Source organism: Ranitomeya variabilis, chromosome 2 (genome assembly GCF_051348905.1).
Source record: "Ranitomeya variabilis isolate aRanVar5 chromosome 2, aRanVar5.hap1, whole genome shotgun sequence".
In the NCBI taxonomy this organism is placed as follows: Eukaryota; Metazoa; Chordata; class Amphibia; order Anura; family Dendrobatidae; genus Ranitomeya; species Ranitomeya variabilis.
Window position 1 is genome coordinate 92,510,271 of NC_135233.1, and position 16,994 is coordinate 92,527,264.

The window sequence follows — 16,994 nt, forward strand, 5'->3', positions numbered from 1 at the left end:
ATTTTATTAATTTTTATTGCATTTTGCTAGCTAAGTAGCAAAGCAAGTAAAAATGTGACAAATAACAGGCACAAATCCCTTCCCTTCTTGTCCCCCCATTCCAACAAATGCCTGAAGGCCCACCAGCTGGAAGGGATTATTATAGAAAATTAGTTATGTCAATAGCACATTACCAGCTCCACTGGCGGCATTCTCATGCATAATGCATTTCAGTCAATGTGTGAAGGAGGAGGAAGAGGAGGAAGGCAGTGTCTGCTCTGTCATCAGGGACTATAAGCACTGCAAGAGCACTGTGACCCACTATTAAAGGGGTTCTCTAGGATTTACATAGTGATGGCTTATCCTCAGGAGAGGTCATCAATATCAGATACCGACATCTGGCACCCCCACCAGATAGATGTTAGTAGATCCTTTGGCAAAAGTGAAAAGTACATAGAGCTGCAACAGCATCACTATTTACACTGTGGACATTTTTAAGATTCTGTGGATCAGCTCCCACTGAAGTGTATGGGCCATCACGGGATTGGTGGGTGCATACTACTGGTGTGACGAGTGTTGGATCCACATTGACCAGATATTGATAACCTTCCCTAAGAAAAAGCCATTAATATACAGATCCTGGATAACCCCTTTAAATGGAACCTGTCATGTCCAAAAAGCTATTTGCCTGCTTACATAGGGTTAAAATCTCATGGCTTCCTGCTTTCCTTACTGGAAGTAGCTATAATCACTCCCTACCACTTTGATTGACAGCCTGCTCTGCAGCATGTATGTTCAGAACAGACTGTCCATCAATGTGCCTGGGAGAGATTACAGCCACACTCAATATAAATACATCTTCTCTCTGTAACCACGCTTCCAGTAAAGAAGGCACACATGGTTTTAAACCTACAGATTAACCCTGTGTCAGTAGGTAAATAGCTCCTGTACTGCACCCTGCCTGACCAATTTTATCTTCTGTCATCTACATCAGTATAGCTGCGGTGTGGCTTTAAATCATTAGCTGGTTATTAGCAGAGCTCAACTCTCCCCCACAACGGCAGTGCATAGCTGTGTTTTCTGCCTACTGCTGACAGATCAGATTTGTGAAACTACAAATGCAGATTGAATAATTCATATGACAGAAGACAGTCTTCTGCCATATGCATCAAAACAGCATAATTTGCAGTTTCATATCACTGGTCTCTCAGCAGCATTCAACAAACACAGCTTGACTTAACTAGCTCAGCCCTTGTACACCAAGAACTATTTTGCAGTATATCTCTCCTCTTAGCCCCATTATACAGAGCCCCCTACTGCAGTATATTTCTCCTCATAGCCCCCAGTATACATCTCTATTCTGCAGTACATCTCGCCTCTCAACCCCATTATACAGAGGCCCCTCCTGCAGTATATCTCTCCCCACAGCCCCATTATACAGAGTCCCCTTCTGCACTATATCTCTCCTCTCAGCCCCATTATACAGAGGCCCCTTCTGCACTATATCTCGCCTCTCAGCCCCATTATACAAAGGCCCCTCCGGCAGTACATCTCTCCTCTCAGCCCCATTATACAGAGTCTCCTCCTGCACTATATCTCTCCTCTCAGCCCCATTATACAAAGGCCCCTCCTGCAGTACATCTCTCCTCTCAGCCCCATTATACAGAGTCCCCTCCTGCACTATATCTCTCCACTCACCCCCATTATACAGAGTCCCCCTTCTGCACTATATCTCTCCTCTCAGCCCCATTATACAGAGTCCCCTCCTGCACTATATCTCTCCACTCACCCCCATTATACAGAGTCCCCCTTCTGCACTATATCTCTCCTCTCAGCCCCATTATACAGAGTCCCCCCCTTCTGCACTATATCTCTCCTCTCACCCCCATTATACAGAGTCCCCCCTTCTGCACTATATCTCTCCTCTCAGCCCCATTATACAGAGGCCCCTCCTGCACTATATCTCTCCTCTCAGCCCCATTATACAGAGGCCCCTCCTGCACTATATCTCTCCTCTCAGCCCCATTATACAGAGTCCCACCTTCTGCACTATATCTCTCCTCTCAGCCCCATTATACAGAGTCCCCTCCTGCACTATATCTCTCCTCTCAGCCCCATTATACAGAGGCCCCTTCTGCACTATATCTCTCCTCTCAGCCCCATTATACAGAGTCCCCTCTTGCACTATGTCTCTCCTCTCACCCACATTATACAGAGTCCCCCCTTCTGCACTATATCTATCCTCTCAGCCCCATTATACAGAGTCCCCTCTTGCACTATATCTCTCCTCTCAGCCCCATTATACAGAGTCCCCCCTTCTGCACTATATCTCTCATCTCAGCCCCATTATACAGAGGCCCCTCCTGCACTATATCTCTCCTCTCAGCCCCAATATAGAGGCCCCTCCTGCACTATATCTCTCCTCTCAGCCCCATTATACAGAGTCCCCCCTTCTGCACTATATCTCTCTTCTCAGCCCCATTATACAGAGTCCCACCTTCTGCACTATATCTTTCCTCTCAGCCCCATTATACAGAGTCCCCCCTTCTGCACTATATCTCTCCTCTCACCCCCATTATACAGAGTCCCCCTTCTGCACTATATCTCTCCTCTCAGCCCCATTATACAGAGGCCCCTCCTGCACTATATCTCTCCTCTCAGCCCCATTATACAGAGGACCCTCCTGCACTATATCTCTCCTCTCAGCCCCATTATACAGAGGCCCCTCCTGCACTATATCTCTCCTCTCAGCCCCATTATACAGAGGCCCCTCCTGCACTATATCTCTCCTCTCAGCCCCATTATACAGAGGCCCCTCCTGCACTATATCTCTCCTCTCAGCCCCATTATACAGAGTCCCCCCTTCAGCACTATATCTCTCCTCTCAGCCCCATTATACAGAGTCCCCCCTTCTGCACTATATATCTCCTCTCAGCCCCATTATACAGAGTCCCCTCTTGCACTATATCTCTCCTCTCACCCACATTATACAGAGTCCCCCCTTCTGCACTATATCTATCCTCTCAGCCCCATTATACAGAGGCCCCTCCTGCACTATATCTCTCCTCTCAGCCCCATTATACAGAGGCCCCTCCTGCACTATATCTCTCCTCTCAGCCCCATTATACAGAGTCCCCCCTTCTGCACTATATCTCTCCTCTCAGCCCCATTATACAGAGTCCCCTCTTGCACTATATCTCTCCTCTCACCCACATTATACAGAGTCCCCCCTTCTGCACTATATCTATCCTCTCAGCCCCATTATACAGAGGCCCCACCTGCACTATATCTCTCCTCTCAGCCCCATTATACAGAGGCCCCTCCTGCACTATATCTCTCCTCTCAGGCCCATTATACAGAGTCCCCCCTTCTGCACTATATCTCTCCTCTCAGCCCCATTATACAGAGTCCCCTCTTGCACTATATCTCTCCTCTCAGCCCCATTATACAGAGTGCCCCCTTCTGCACTATATCTCTCCTCTCAGCCCCATTATACAGAGTCCCCTCTTGCACTATATCTCTCCTCTCACCCACATTATACAGAGTCCCCCCTTCTGCACTATATCTATCCTCTCAGCCCCATTATACAGAGTCCCCTCTTGCACTATATCTCTCTCCTCTCACCCACATTATACAGAGGCCCCTCCTGCACTATATCTATCCTCTCAGCCCCATTATACAGAGGCCCCTCTTGCACTATATCTCTCCTCTCAGCCCCATTATACAGAGGCCCCTCTTGCACTATATCTCTCCTCTCAGCCCCATTATACAGAGGCCCCTCCTGCACTATATCTCTCCTCTCACCCACATTATACAGAGGCCCCTCCTGCACTATATCTCTCCTCTCACCCACATTATACAGAGTCCCCCCTTCTGCACTATATCTCTCCTCTCAGCCCCATTATACAGAGTCCCCTCTTGCACTATATCTATCCTCTCAGCCCCATTATACAGAGGCCCCTCCTGCACTATATCTATCCTCTCAGCCCCATTATACAGAGGCCCCTCCTGCACTATATCTCTCCTCTCAGCCCCATTATACAGAGGCCCCTCCTGCACTATATCTCTCCTCTCAGCCCCATTATACAGAGGCCCCTCCTGCACTATATCTCTCCTCTCAGCCCCATTATACAGAGGCCCCTCCTGCACTATATCTCTCCTCTCAGCCCCATTATACAGAGGCCCCTCCTGCACTATATCTCTCCTCTCAGCCCCCTGTATACACCCCATCCTGCAGTACATCGCTCCTCTTTGTTACCATGATACCGCTGCTCCATGATATGAGTTGCTACAATGTAATGAAACAGGATTCACACCTTTCCATCCCTTACAGTAGAAGCTGCATTCTAGACATATCCTTGGACACAGCGATGCTGGCAGGATGCAAGCTGAGAGAGACTGCACTGCATATGATCGACCGGGAGCGCTAGAACTACAGGACAGTTCCAATGGCATCTGATGGGTAAATAGAGCCTAGAGAAGCATCCTTAGGGGAAGTATATGTAAACATTTTCTGAATAACCCTATAACACAGCATAGTATATTTATTGATACTGTCTAATTAGACCTCATGTTAAGTGCTATATCTTAAACAGTGCAAACGTAATGTCCATTTACACGAACTGACTGGCGGCACTAAACGCCCGCCAATCAGCTGCTTGTTTACACAGCCTGTTTACACAGATCTTCAGATGTGCAGTGAACGAATAATAACAGTAATCTGCGATCGTTTATATGAACCCTTTGATTAGACAGTCTTAAAATTTATCACTGTTCGTTGCTGTGCAATAAATTTAGCGTAGGTGTACACCACCTATTAGTTGGCTTTATTTGAGTTGGAAATTTGTGCCAGGATTTTAGCACATTTTTGGCTTTTTTGGGTAACCACTTTCCTTACTCCTATTCAACAGCTAAGATGGTACAAGTCATTAAAGACAGGTTATTTTTTAGAGCAAATTATCTGGCGCATTTAGCTTAATAAATATGCCCCACAATCCACTACTGATCAAATTATGGCACAAATGAAAAGCAAAAATCCTAATAAAAATCCCTTGTGTTATTTCTGTCCATGCAGATCCTGCTGCGGTACACTGCACAAATTGCTATTATAATGATATCAAACGTATCCATCCGTGTATAAGTAAAATCATTACGTCTGTAAACCGACCATTTGTCATTTCTTGCACCTTTGTACTGACCTGGCGATCATAATTGATTTGTGTCTCCTGCTCGATATCAGAGTCTAGTTCTGGTACATCTGATACATCTGAATCCGACTCTTCACTACAGGAATCAATGTTGCCTTCTAACAAAACAAGAGAAACAAACTATTAGATATATACATTATAAACCTCTATAATGCTCGATAGTATTGTGTATCCGTTTGTTATAATCCTCTATAATGTGTTATACTCTAAATCTACTTAAAGAACATGGTCACCTTATTTTTTCTTACTTAAAGTGAACCTGACAGCTGATCATGGTGCTCACTCCGCTGGCAGCATGTATCAGGCACTGGCAGTGTCATCTCACCCAGGTATGTTTGACTCAAATGCTGCGGCGTTTCAGAGGAAAACATACTTTAAAAGGCGTAGGGGACTGAAAAGCATTGGAAACTACTAGGACAAGGGGATCCCCGGCAGCCTCTCCACGCTCGCTGTGAATGACTTACTGATCTCTCCCTACAAGAGCACATAGGCAGAGACCTGTCAATCCAGGGCAGCGGGTGGGGAGAAGCCGCCAGAGACCTACCTCCCTGACTAGTCTCCAGTGCCGCCCGGCGGCTTTTCGAATAATTTTTTCTCTGAAACGCAGCAGAATTTCAGAGTCAAACATACGTGGCTGAGATCGTACAGCCAGTGCCTGATACATGCTGCCCGTGGATCGGATCAAAAATACCCATACAAGTCCGTGAAAAATCAGCACATGGATGCAATCATGTGAGAATCTATGGGGCATTGTCAAGAGGAAGATGAGAGACACCGGACCCAACAATGAAGACGAGCTGAATGCTGCTATCAAAGCAACCTGGGCTTCCATAACACCTCAGCAGTGCCACAGGCTGATCTCCTCCATGCCATGCCGCATTGATGCAGTAACTGATGCAAATGGAGCCCCAACCAAGTATTGAGTCCATTTACTGAACATACATTTCAGTAGGCCAACATTTCAGATTTTAAAATCATTTTTCAAGCTGGTGTTATAAAGTATTCTAATTTACTGAGATAATGACTTTTGGGTTTTCATTGGCTGTAAGCCATAATCATCAACATTAACAGAAATAAACACTTGAAATAGATCACTCTGTTTGTAATAACTCTATATAATATATGAGATTCCCTTTTTGTATTGAAACTGAAATACATTAACTTTTTGAAGATATTCTAATTTTGTGAGAAGCACCTGTATGACATAACAATGCACGGAGGTATATGAGGCTGTGGGAGGTTACTATGCACTAGATTACACGTAGTTATTAAACATACTATAGCTGACCCTCCAAGGACTACAAGACCCTTCTACTCATATTCTACATTGATCATTAACTAGCCCCAATCTATAAGCCACGCTTTGCAGTAACTAGATATCAATATCCTGCCGTCTCCTCATTTTCACTTTGTGACTTGTCAGCAAAATCCATTTTAATGTAATCCCTTCATCATATACCATAATCATGTTATTTACTATTAAAGTCAGGGGATTGACAGGATTCTCAGAAAATCAAATGATCCCTGTAAGAATGAATACAGTATATCAGACGTGAAGGTTACATTGTTTGAACAAATCGTAATGGGGCAATATTTTACTTTAAGGCCTTTATAGTCGGTTTTTGAGTTAAGCAAATGATGAGTAAGTAGAAGCTGACTAATATATATATTTGTGGGTTTTTTTGCCTAAAATACAAAGGAAAGGTGTCATCTTTACAGTAACTTTAGGCCATTTAGAGATCATTTTATCTCTAACTTTCTTAAATGTTCACAATAACAGTAATTTTGACCGGGTATGCCCAAACTTTTACATGCCACTGTATAGCTTCTATATGTTGCTGCATTTTTGAGAAAATAGTGTTTTCATTCATGTGTTAAGTGCTCTGTGTGTGACTACCACTACCTCCCTAGGTTATTTACCCTCCCACCATTTTTAGCCATTTTAGCTTGATTGATAGCTCACTGTCTGATTTTATTCCCTGGTGCCTAACATAACCCTAAGATATTATCACATCCTTTCTGATGATTGCAAAGGAACCATCACACTTACCTTGAGGTGGAGTTTCAATGATGCCATTCGCCATTCCTTCAGGAATCAATCTCCACTGAAAAACTGAGTGGTCAGCTCCACCGGTGCTCAAAATCCACTGGAAGTCATTGGACCAGCGGACATTAGTGACGTGTGCAGAATGGCCAACATATTTCCGAAACTTGGCTCCTTAAATAATAGAAGGCAATCAGAGCCATTACAAAAATAGTCAACTCAACCAAGTTCCCAGCTATTCCACAACTTAAAGACACAAAAAAGCTCCACTGGCTATTGTTCATTAGATTTCTGCATTTTAATTAGTTGATAGTTTTGGCAGGTCATTCATTTTACTTACCTAGATATAGATACAGCCCAAAGACACTTTAAAGCTTAACCTTTAATGTTCTCTTATTAAAACACACTTCTCAGTGAAAACATCATAAAATTAATACAGCTTGCCATGGCCAACAAAAATGCAAAAGGGTGACTTAAGATCTCCATATACATTAGACAACTGTTGGCTGAACCCGTCACTATCGATAGGTTTTGTCAAAGGTCAAACGCCATGTTCACACATTAAGTATTTTACATCAGTATTTGTAAGCCAAATCCAGGAGTGGGCGATAAATGCAGAAGTGGTGACGAGTTTCTATTATACTTTTCCTCTAATTGTTCCACTCCTGGTTTTGGCTACAAATACTGATGTAAAATACTGACCAAATACTGCACATGTGAATGCGGTGCCGGCTGACTAATCGTAGGTATAAATGTCAATTACGCATGTCCAATTTCGGACTGCCATTACACGGTTCTACCTGAGTTAATCTGTTGGCCGATGTGTCAATTGGCGGCTCTGTCATAGAGAGCACAGTAGCAAGTGCTTTTGTGTATTGGAGAGTTGGATAAGATGGCTGTCACCCGAACAATTGGCCAAAGCATTGTTCAGCCAACAGTTTTTTTATTGTTTATGGCCAGCCTTACTCATATCAGTCAACAGTAGTGAAAGTTGTGCAGTGACTAGATCTGTGCTCATAGTAAAATGTAAATTTTGTTATATTGTTTATTACGATGTTTTTAGTGGTAGAAGTGTTTTAAACTCAGAGGAAACCTGAAAGAACAAGCTTGAATAAGGGGTATTCAGAAAAACTTTGCAACAGTTCAGGATGCTCAAATCCAATGTTGCTAGCTAAGGAGCCTCGACGAAGATTTCACAACTTATTGTGGAGGCGAGCCCTTTGTTAGAATTAGTCTAGTGTTTGTTGTAAGCTGATAAGTATTGAAGAATGCTGTAAGGGCCATACCCATCTGTCCTTTATCTATTGTTGCCCTAGAGTTTCCCTGCAATGCTCCTGACATGTATTGTCAATACACTTCGGAGAAGAATCCATATGGTAACTGGATACTAATAGAGAGATGTCAACACCTATGAAAGGACATTCTGTCAGTGGTTACCTGTCAGCTCTAAAATGGCTACCATGGACAGGCTTAGCACAAGCCACTCCGCTTACCAGATCCCAGGGTCTGCCCTGGCCTTCATCCTTTAACCTATATACAGGATCTGGACTTAAACAGGGGGCCGTGGGCTGGGGCCATGGTGTAAGCTGCTGTTCAGTGGTGCAGGCTGGAAGGAGAGGACAGGTAGCCCCGTCAGAACCAAAAGGGCAGGAAAAGTACAAAATCCGTAAGAAGAGTCATAAATTTATGCAGAGGTCAAAACAGGGAACAATGATCACAACAAGGAGATAAGTAGACAGGACTGAACCAGAGAAGCACAAGACCATATCTGGCAGCTTCCAGCAGTAAAGTGGAAGCTTAAATAGGGTGTGTCAGTCCCAATTGGCTGGAGAAGGGAGCTGATAACTCCAGCTAAACCGCAAACATAGCCGTGCTATCAAACAGCACTGCAGGTCCCAGCCATCCAAATCGAAACTGCTGGACACAGAATGCACCGTCCAGAGCTTCGGGTTCAACGTCTCTTCTGTCACCCATGCCGCCCACAGAATAAATATGGTGGCGCCTGGTGACAGAAGAAGGTGTCGCAGAAGAAGGTGCTGGTCAAGATGTGACAACCTGTCACTGATACAGTTATTGAATGTATGAAGGGAAGAGAAGGATCAGACTGTTGGATTTTAGCATATAAAAATCCTGTATTCTCAAGGGACATAATTGTCCATTGAGTGTACATGCGTATGGAGGATCGGGAGAGATAGCCATCATATAACTAATGCTTATGACCAGCCTATTTGTCAACGGCAGTGTGGATTAGAGAAAATTAATTCATCATTTCATTACGTATAAGTTTTCAGAGGAATATTACTTAGGCCTAATGTATATACACTACATCAGGCAAGAAACAGTGGACGTGCCAGTGTTGCCTAATCAGTTTACTTACAGTAATTAATTTTTTAAAAGCCAAGATCTGGATAATTGGCTAAGATTGATGCTTCTGAAACTATGATGCGACCTCCACCGGTGAGGGGTCGCCCAGTTGTTGGTGCTTTTACAGAAGTAATTTAAGGATGCAAAAAAGTTTGGCAACAAAACTCATCCATTTTGAATTTCTTATAATGTTATATAAAATTCAGAGGACAAATGAAAGGTAAATTAGGCAATATTTTTAACTTTAGCACAGACTGCCCCCACATGTACTGAGGCCCAGACATGACCTCGGTCTTTCTGGTAAGGTTCAAGCATCACATTAGTCAGTCTGGCGAAGTCCCAATATAACAAAATTGAGAAGCCCTGCCTTAGAGGAACACTTACATTTTAGATTTCTTTTTAAAGCCCGTGTACATAAAATATTAGTATCATTCAGCAACCCATGGGTGTTTTTGATTTGTACATGGGTTTGGTTGTTCTGCAGTCACGCCATGAAACCTAAATGCAATGTGTGTCTACATTCATAAATGGGATGAGAAAGCTCAAGTGCATTATTTAACAGACCCAAAGCACCACTGTTATTTTATTCATTGACGGCTTCATCTTCAGCAAACATTACTGAATTCTAGAAAAGCAGAAACTTCCTTTCCGCTCATTGCATAAATATTTAAAACTTGTATGCTAAATTGAGATCAATCTGTTCCCAAGTGGCAAAATGATCACGTTCACTATGAGAAATGCTCTTTGTATGAGACTCGCAGATCTAATGCTCGTGTGCACTGACTGCAGCAGCTTAATATATAGTAAGTACTGTATGAACACCATCTATTATACATCACCCTAAAGGTGGAGGAAGACACGGCCTACGCCTTCTAAATCAGGCTAATCCATATCAGTACACACAGAAATCCATTGATCTGACATAATTCTTTCATATGCCCAAGGGGAGCTTCAGGGGATGTTTCAATTACGGTTTTAAAAAATGAATGATGATAAATTCAGGTGGACTGCAAAGAGTAAAGAAGGCAGAATAGTAATAACGCACACTCTTGTTGCCAGTGTTTGTGTTCAATTTCCACTGGTGGATGATTTAAAAAGGCTAAAGCATTCTGTAAATAGGAACAAAGATTCTTCGCTCATTTCAGAGCCACAAACAGCAGAAAGAGGGAAAATGTCCCATTTGCAATTAGACTACTGATAAAGGAAGTGAACACTTTTGCAACCGATTTGCACTGATGTAATATATCTTAACCGGTTCTTGCCAAGGCCAATTTTCATTTTTTTTAAAAAGCATTGGGCTTCATAGGAGTACCAAGATGGCAGTGACGAATCTCATGGCAAACTACTCAGCCAATTATGCATATAGGGACAGGGCTCAGGAGCTCAAGCTATACATCCAAGGTGTCATCTGTGTTACACAGCCTAGCTCATATGTCTTCTCAATTGGAAACCAAATATCAGCCAATGCTAGTGATGAATTATCTCCTGGGAGACGAAATGATCAGGCATTAAATGACTGGCTGGTGTTACTGAAATTGGTATGGCTTGGCAGGCAATCTAAAGTGTATGGCCACCTCAACCACTTCTAGATATCCACCATACATGTATGAAGAATGCCAAATCAGTCACGGGTTAGGATGGGCAATGGAACAGAGACCTACCCCAGATAGAACCACTTAAATGAACCTGTCATTGACTGGTGCTATCACAGTTAGGCTGTGTAACACAGGCGACACCTGCGATCTATGTTGCGTGCTTGGCTCCTGAGCTCTCTCCCTACATGCATAAGAGGCATTCATTGTACATGTATGGTGGATATCTAGAAGGGGTTAAGGTGGCCATGCACATTAGATTAATGTTGGCCAAACCTACCAATTTCAGTAAGACCAGCCAGTCATTGACTGCCCGATCATTTCTTCTCCCAGGAGATAATTCTTTACTAGCACTGGGTCATATTGGGTTTTCAATTGAGAAAACATGCCAGCTTTATCGAGTCAACCATTTATTGAATGACGAACCCTCAACTGGTGACACTCAACTATCAATTTATTCATCCATTTATAGTTGGAACTACAGGGGAACAGCACAACATAGATCAGTTACAATGCCAAACTTTGAGAAGAGATGATCCACATTTGTCATAGGTGAGCGCTTATTAAAACACACCATACAGGAGACGTGACAGGTCCTCTTTAACCACGTCGGCTTCCCTGCACAATTCCTGTCCGCCAGCTGATAGTTACAGAATTTAGGCATTGGTACGTCATATAAATGAAAACATTAAGGAACCAGCTTACCTTTTTTAAGGCTAGGGAACCTGAATAATTTTACTAGCCCAAAATCATCTCCAGTCACCAACGCTGTGCTACTGAAATTGGCATCTACTGAATTGATGTCAGTAAGGTCGGTATATTTTGGCCATATTCCATTGACTTCTGGTCCAACCACACACGTCCAAGAAAACCAATGTATGCCTTTAATTTCATCTTTGTTTGTGAGATGCTTCCCAGCTGTAATGCATGAATAATGGGTCAGAAGGGCACGTACGTGGCTATATAGTCCTAGCGTACATATAGCCATAAGTCTTCTACACTAGCTTAGTCATTGCATAATACAAAGAGAGGTCAACTGTTTTCAAGATCTCCTGATGGATTACTGTATCAGGGTTTTCTAGGACATGTCATAGTGTAGGGCTCATTGTAAGTGTAAGGCCGGGACAACACATGCGAGAAACACGGCCGAGTCTTGCATGTTAATACCCGGCATTGCCGCCATCACTCAGGAGCGGAGCGTGCGGCCGCATAGCAATACATGGAGCTGCACACTCTGCTCCTGAGTGATGGCGGCAATGCCGGGTATTAACATGTGAGACTCGGCCGTATTTCTCGCATGTGTGATCCCGGCCTTACTCTAGTAGCAATAACTAAACACTCGAATTCTCCGACACTACAGCACTAACCCTCCAGTGGTCTCCCAAGATCCAGAAGTGATGAAATCCTGTCCATCAGTCAGCTAAACGCTGGCGATACTGATTGGTTGCAGAATCAAAAGACTCAAGGACAGGATGTCACACCATTGAAGATGACGTTATGTACATCAGTCACCTAAACCTAACGACTGCTGCCACAGGATTTTTTATTTACTGCAACTTTTCCTAAACGTCCATTTCAGTTGGATGCCAGGTGAACTGTAGCATAGTGCCCCCCTTACTCTGGATTTGGATGCTGCATAGTAGGAGCCCTTCATATGCAACAGATGAACCCTTATCAGTGCTTTCCATGAATACTCACATGGCATCTTATAAAACAATCTTTCTCCGGCTCCATCATTAGTTTGCAGGTACTTGCTATCCACAGCCCAATCAAGGTGGGTTATAAAACTGGAAGATTTATTGCATTCCCCAATTTTTTTGTATCGCTGTGCAACTGCATACACATCCACAAGGCCATCATTAGAGCCCACAGCAAGATAGGACCCATCCGGAGAAAACTTCATTTCATGAATAACTTCTTTCCTGTCCTTGATGTGAACCACTTCTGTCATATCCCTGCAAAACCACATTCAAATTCGCTTTTTTAATGCCAAGTAAGACAGTTCAGTAATGTTCCCTTTTTGGGAGATAAAATCAATTTAGAGATGCAATGCTATATTATTAATACTTCCCACAATGTGAAAGATACAAAGTGAAAAACCTTCCAATTAAATAATAAATAAAAAAGAAACAATGAAGGGTGAAAGCTTACATGCCCACTGTTTGTTAGTAAACAATTACAAATGTTTTTAGTGGAATTTTGTTTTTTATGCTTTCAGGTAAGAATCTGAGGCCAGGTTTCCAGGTTCAGGCTTTTTTATGTAGTTTTTTAAGTAAAAAAAAAAGAAAAGGATCATAAATAGAAAACACCTACAAAGAAAAGACTGAGGCCCCGATTTATCAAAGCTTATTTCTTTTCATCTTTCATCTTTACCTCCACTTTTTCCAAGAGAAGATCTGATAAAGCCATATGACGACTTTTTTTTGTGGGACTAGTTGTATTTTTGAATGACACCATGCAGTTTACCATACAGTGTACTGGAAGATGGGAAAAAAGGTCCAAATTAAGTGAAATTGAGAAAAAAACACCCGCAATTCCACAACTGATTATAAGGCTTTATTTTTTCAGTGTTCATACTGCAGTATAAAATACTTAGAGATATGATTGTCTGGGTCAGCATGATTATGACAATACCAAACTTATATTTTTGTTTTTATATAAGTGGTGGAAAAAATTCAGAAGTTAGTAAAAAAATTAGTAATTAATAAAAGATTTGGCTTGAGTCGCCATTTTTCCAAAACCCGTAACATTTTTATTTTCGGGCGATGGAGCTGTGTGAGTACTTGTTTTTTTTTTTGCATGGTGACCTGATGTTTTTAATGAAACTATTTTGGGATAGATACAGCATTTCGATTGCATTTTATTGCAATTTTTTTGTGGAGATGCCTCTCGTTACAGTTTTTACAGATTACTTCTATTCACCTAATAAAGTGGTTTGATAGCTTGCTAAAGATGATATAAAAGTGTCCCACTCTAAGGTCTAGGTTCCCTTAAATTGATCCCCTTCATTTCCGATATATTAATAAACTCTCATCTAGGATAACATTCATGGTAACAATGTATAATAAGAGGATTCCAAACAGAAAATATGTCATCCTCTTAGCAAATAAATAATTACATAGAAACATCTCATACCTAACCCTTAGTACAGTGAATGAACCATCCTTCATCCCCAGGGCAAGCTGCGATCCATCTGGACTAAAGGCCAAACTCCGCACAGCTTCCTCCATATTGCATCGAGCTATTAATGCATGGTCTGCGAGACTCCATAACCTAGGGCCAAGGAACAACAAAAGTCATACCATGTTATAAATCATAATGAAAGCAGTAGACTAATGGCCACCATACACATTAGGCAAACTCGGCAGAACGCATTGATTTCAGAGGGATCGACAGACCAACTAGGTCTCAAGACTCTACCACAACAGATGATGTTGGGGAGAGAAGGATCCGGCCTCCCGAATTTCATTCTTTCTGGTTGACAGTGTGATATTTTGCTACTAGAGGACTCAGACTGCGGCCTTCTCATACACAAGACAGGCATGCTCAGACGAGCCGAGTGTTCCCGTGTATGGAGGCGTCGGGAGACATAGCTGTTGGCTGAACGGCTGCTTGGCTGACAGCTATCTATAATGTGCATGGCTACCTTGTGGCCTACAGCTTTCCCTGCGGCAACGTCATCAGACACAGAAGTAATCACATTGCAGAATTTCGGGCTATTAGCTCTTGGTGTTGGGTGGTTCCATGGTCATCTTAAGAAATGCCATAAAAAATCATGTGACCAGAAGTGTCACTGATCTATGAAGTGATAGAAGTCGCCTTACAATCTTAAAGGGACCTTCTAGGATTAAGAATAATATGCCTAACGGGCGGAAATAAAATGATAAAAGAACCTAGCCTAGATTTACCTCTTATTTATTTTATGGCTTTAATGACACTGCTCTTGTTGGCCATGCAGTGGTCAGATGCTTCCTACCTATGTAACAACCGCTGCAGCCAATCAGGTGGGCGGAGAACCTGTGACCATTGCAGCAAAAAACAATGAAGAACATGGGAGCAGTAGCACTGGCCGTTCTATCAATATAACTGGTATTTTTGGATCTTGAAAAACATTTTAAATATGAATTCTTAAATGTTTGCCTTTATCAACCAAGTTTTTGCCACCTAATCGGAGAGCAGCACAATTGAGCCAGAGACCATGATTACAGTAATGTGACACTTACTGTGCTGCTTGCTGTAGTTTTGATAAGGTCACTGCTTTATCAGCAAGAAATTATCCCTAAAGGACTAACAAACCTGCTGCCAGGTAGTCCTCCATATTCATGAGCTCTGTATAACCCCACCCCCACCACTGATTGGCAGCTTTTCTGCTTTTGCACAGTGTACACAGAAAGCAGCCAATCAGTGGTGTGGGCGGGGTTATACAGGGATCAACATTTACAGAAATGGCAGATCTGCAGCACATTAAACAGTTTTTAATCAAAACTGCAGCACCCAGCAAGTAAAGTATGAGACACATTTCTGGAATCAGGGACTCTGTCTCTACAGCATGCTGCCCTCAGATGGGGTAGCAAAAACCTAGTGACAGATTCCCTTTAAGAGCATATCTGATCTCTCGCATTTAAATCACTGACAGAAGTTCATATGTTTGAGATAAGAAATCAAATTTTCCACATACCTGACAGATCGATCGTCACTTCCCGTAACTGCTAAAGGTTTCTTCGGGTGCATGGCAAGGGCCCAGAGCTCCCCCTCGCAATGGCCCTGCATTACTAACATGGGCTTATCCCGTTCTCGCACCATCACTTCAAAGATTTCACTATCCTGGGTCCCGGCTAGAATTCTGTCTCCTTTCCAGCACACACTTCTGATAGAGAGGCCTGCATACACAGAATAAGGAAACAAATAGTTACAAGCTGATTTAATAGTGCAATAATCCTTCTCTGTCAGTAGGACGGCATCAGGCCTTACCATTTGTAACAAGTAGTAATATATGGCCGAACCTAAGTAATTCTAATGACTTAATAAGAGAAGAGACCTTCTGTATGCCAGTAAGCACGTATTTGCTCTTCCCACCTTTTAGTCTAAGCTTTTTTTTACTTTACTTGATCTACTCAGGACAAGGCTGATGCCATAACTTGCACTTTGCTGAATTGCCAGCTCTTGTTACCCTTGGCTAATCAACTTACCAAGAGGAAGCAAAGCTCAGGCTTCAAAAATCAATATAATAAGGATAGGTACCTAAGAAAGCTCCAGGTCACTGCGGTCAAAAGGTTTAATACAATGCTCCTCTTATTTAGGAATTCCCACTCATTCTGTATGGAAGGGACAACAGGTCTATGTCACTAATCTATCACTTACTATCCTTAGAGAAGACTCAGAGTGTTGCTGGCATGGCTAAGAAAACTGTTATGCCCTACCATGGCGCATGTGGATTTGTGGACCCACAGGACCTGGCCTGTCCAGGAAGGGGAGAAGCTAAGTGGCTACCTGGTGTTCACTGGAGCTCCTGATGGTGGCAACAGACTGGGCTGCAAGTAGCCGCCAGGTACCACTCCTGGGCAGAACCCGGTACTGCAGCTGCTGACCCCAGGGGTCAGGTATGCTGACACTGATTAGGGCTAGGTCTCCATTCAGTCTAGTAAGTAGGGTTTTGGCAGCACACTGACCAGGGAACAATGTTCAGGCACTGGCTGTTCACAGACCAGGGGACGAGGTTCAGGCACAGGTAGCTCCGGGTTCCAGAGGACGAGGTTCAGGCACAGGTAGCTCCGGGATCAGGGGAAGAGGTTCAGGCACAGGTAGCTC

The 16,994-nt window shown here is 43.0% G+C and overlaps 1 protein-coding gene across 5 annotated transcripts in view; it reads right to left on the reverse strand.

The window, feature by feature from the left end:
* Positions 1 to 16,994, reverse strand: part of EML6 (EMAP like 6) — a 170,985-nt gene that overhangs the window by 94,058 nt on the left and 59,933 nt on the right. For all 5 annotated transcript variants that reach the window (XM_077282700.1, XM_077282703.1, XM_077282702.1 and 2 more), the window contains exons 7-12: positions 15,865 to 16,066; positions 14,322 to 14,459; positions 12,885 to 13,141; positions 11,892 to 12,104; positions 7,237 to 7,404; positions 5,178 to 5,284 (exon numbers count right to left, since the gene is read on the reverse strand). In XM_077282700.1, coding sequence (XP_077138815.1) covers positions 5,178 to 5,284; positions 7,237 to 7,404; positions 11,892 to 12,104; positions 12,885 to 13,141; positions 14,322 to 14,459; positions 15,865 to 16,066 — 1,085 coding nt within the window. The remainder of the gene's footprint in view (positions 1 to 5,177; positions 5,285 to 7,236; positions 7,405 to 11,891; positions 12,105 to 12,884; positions 13,142 to 14,321; positions 14,460 to 15,864; positions 16,067 to 16,994) is intronic.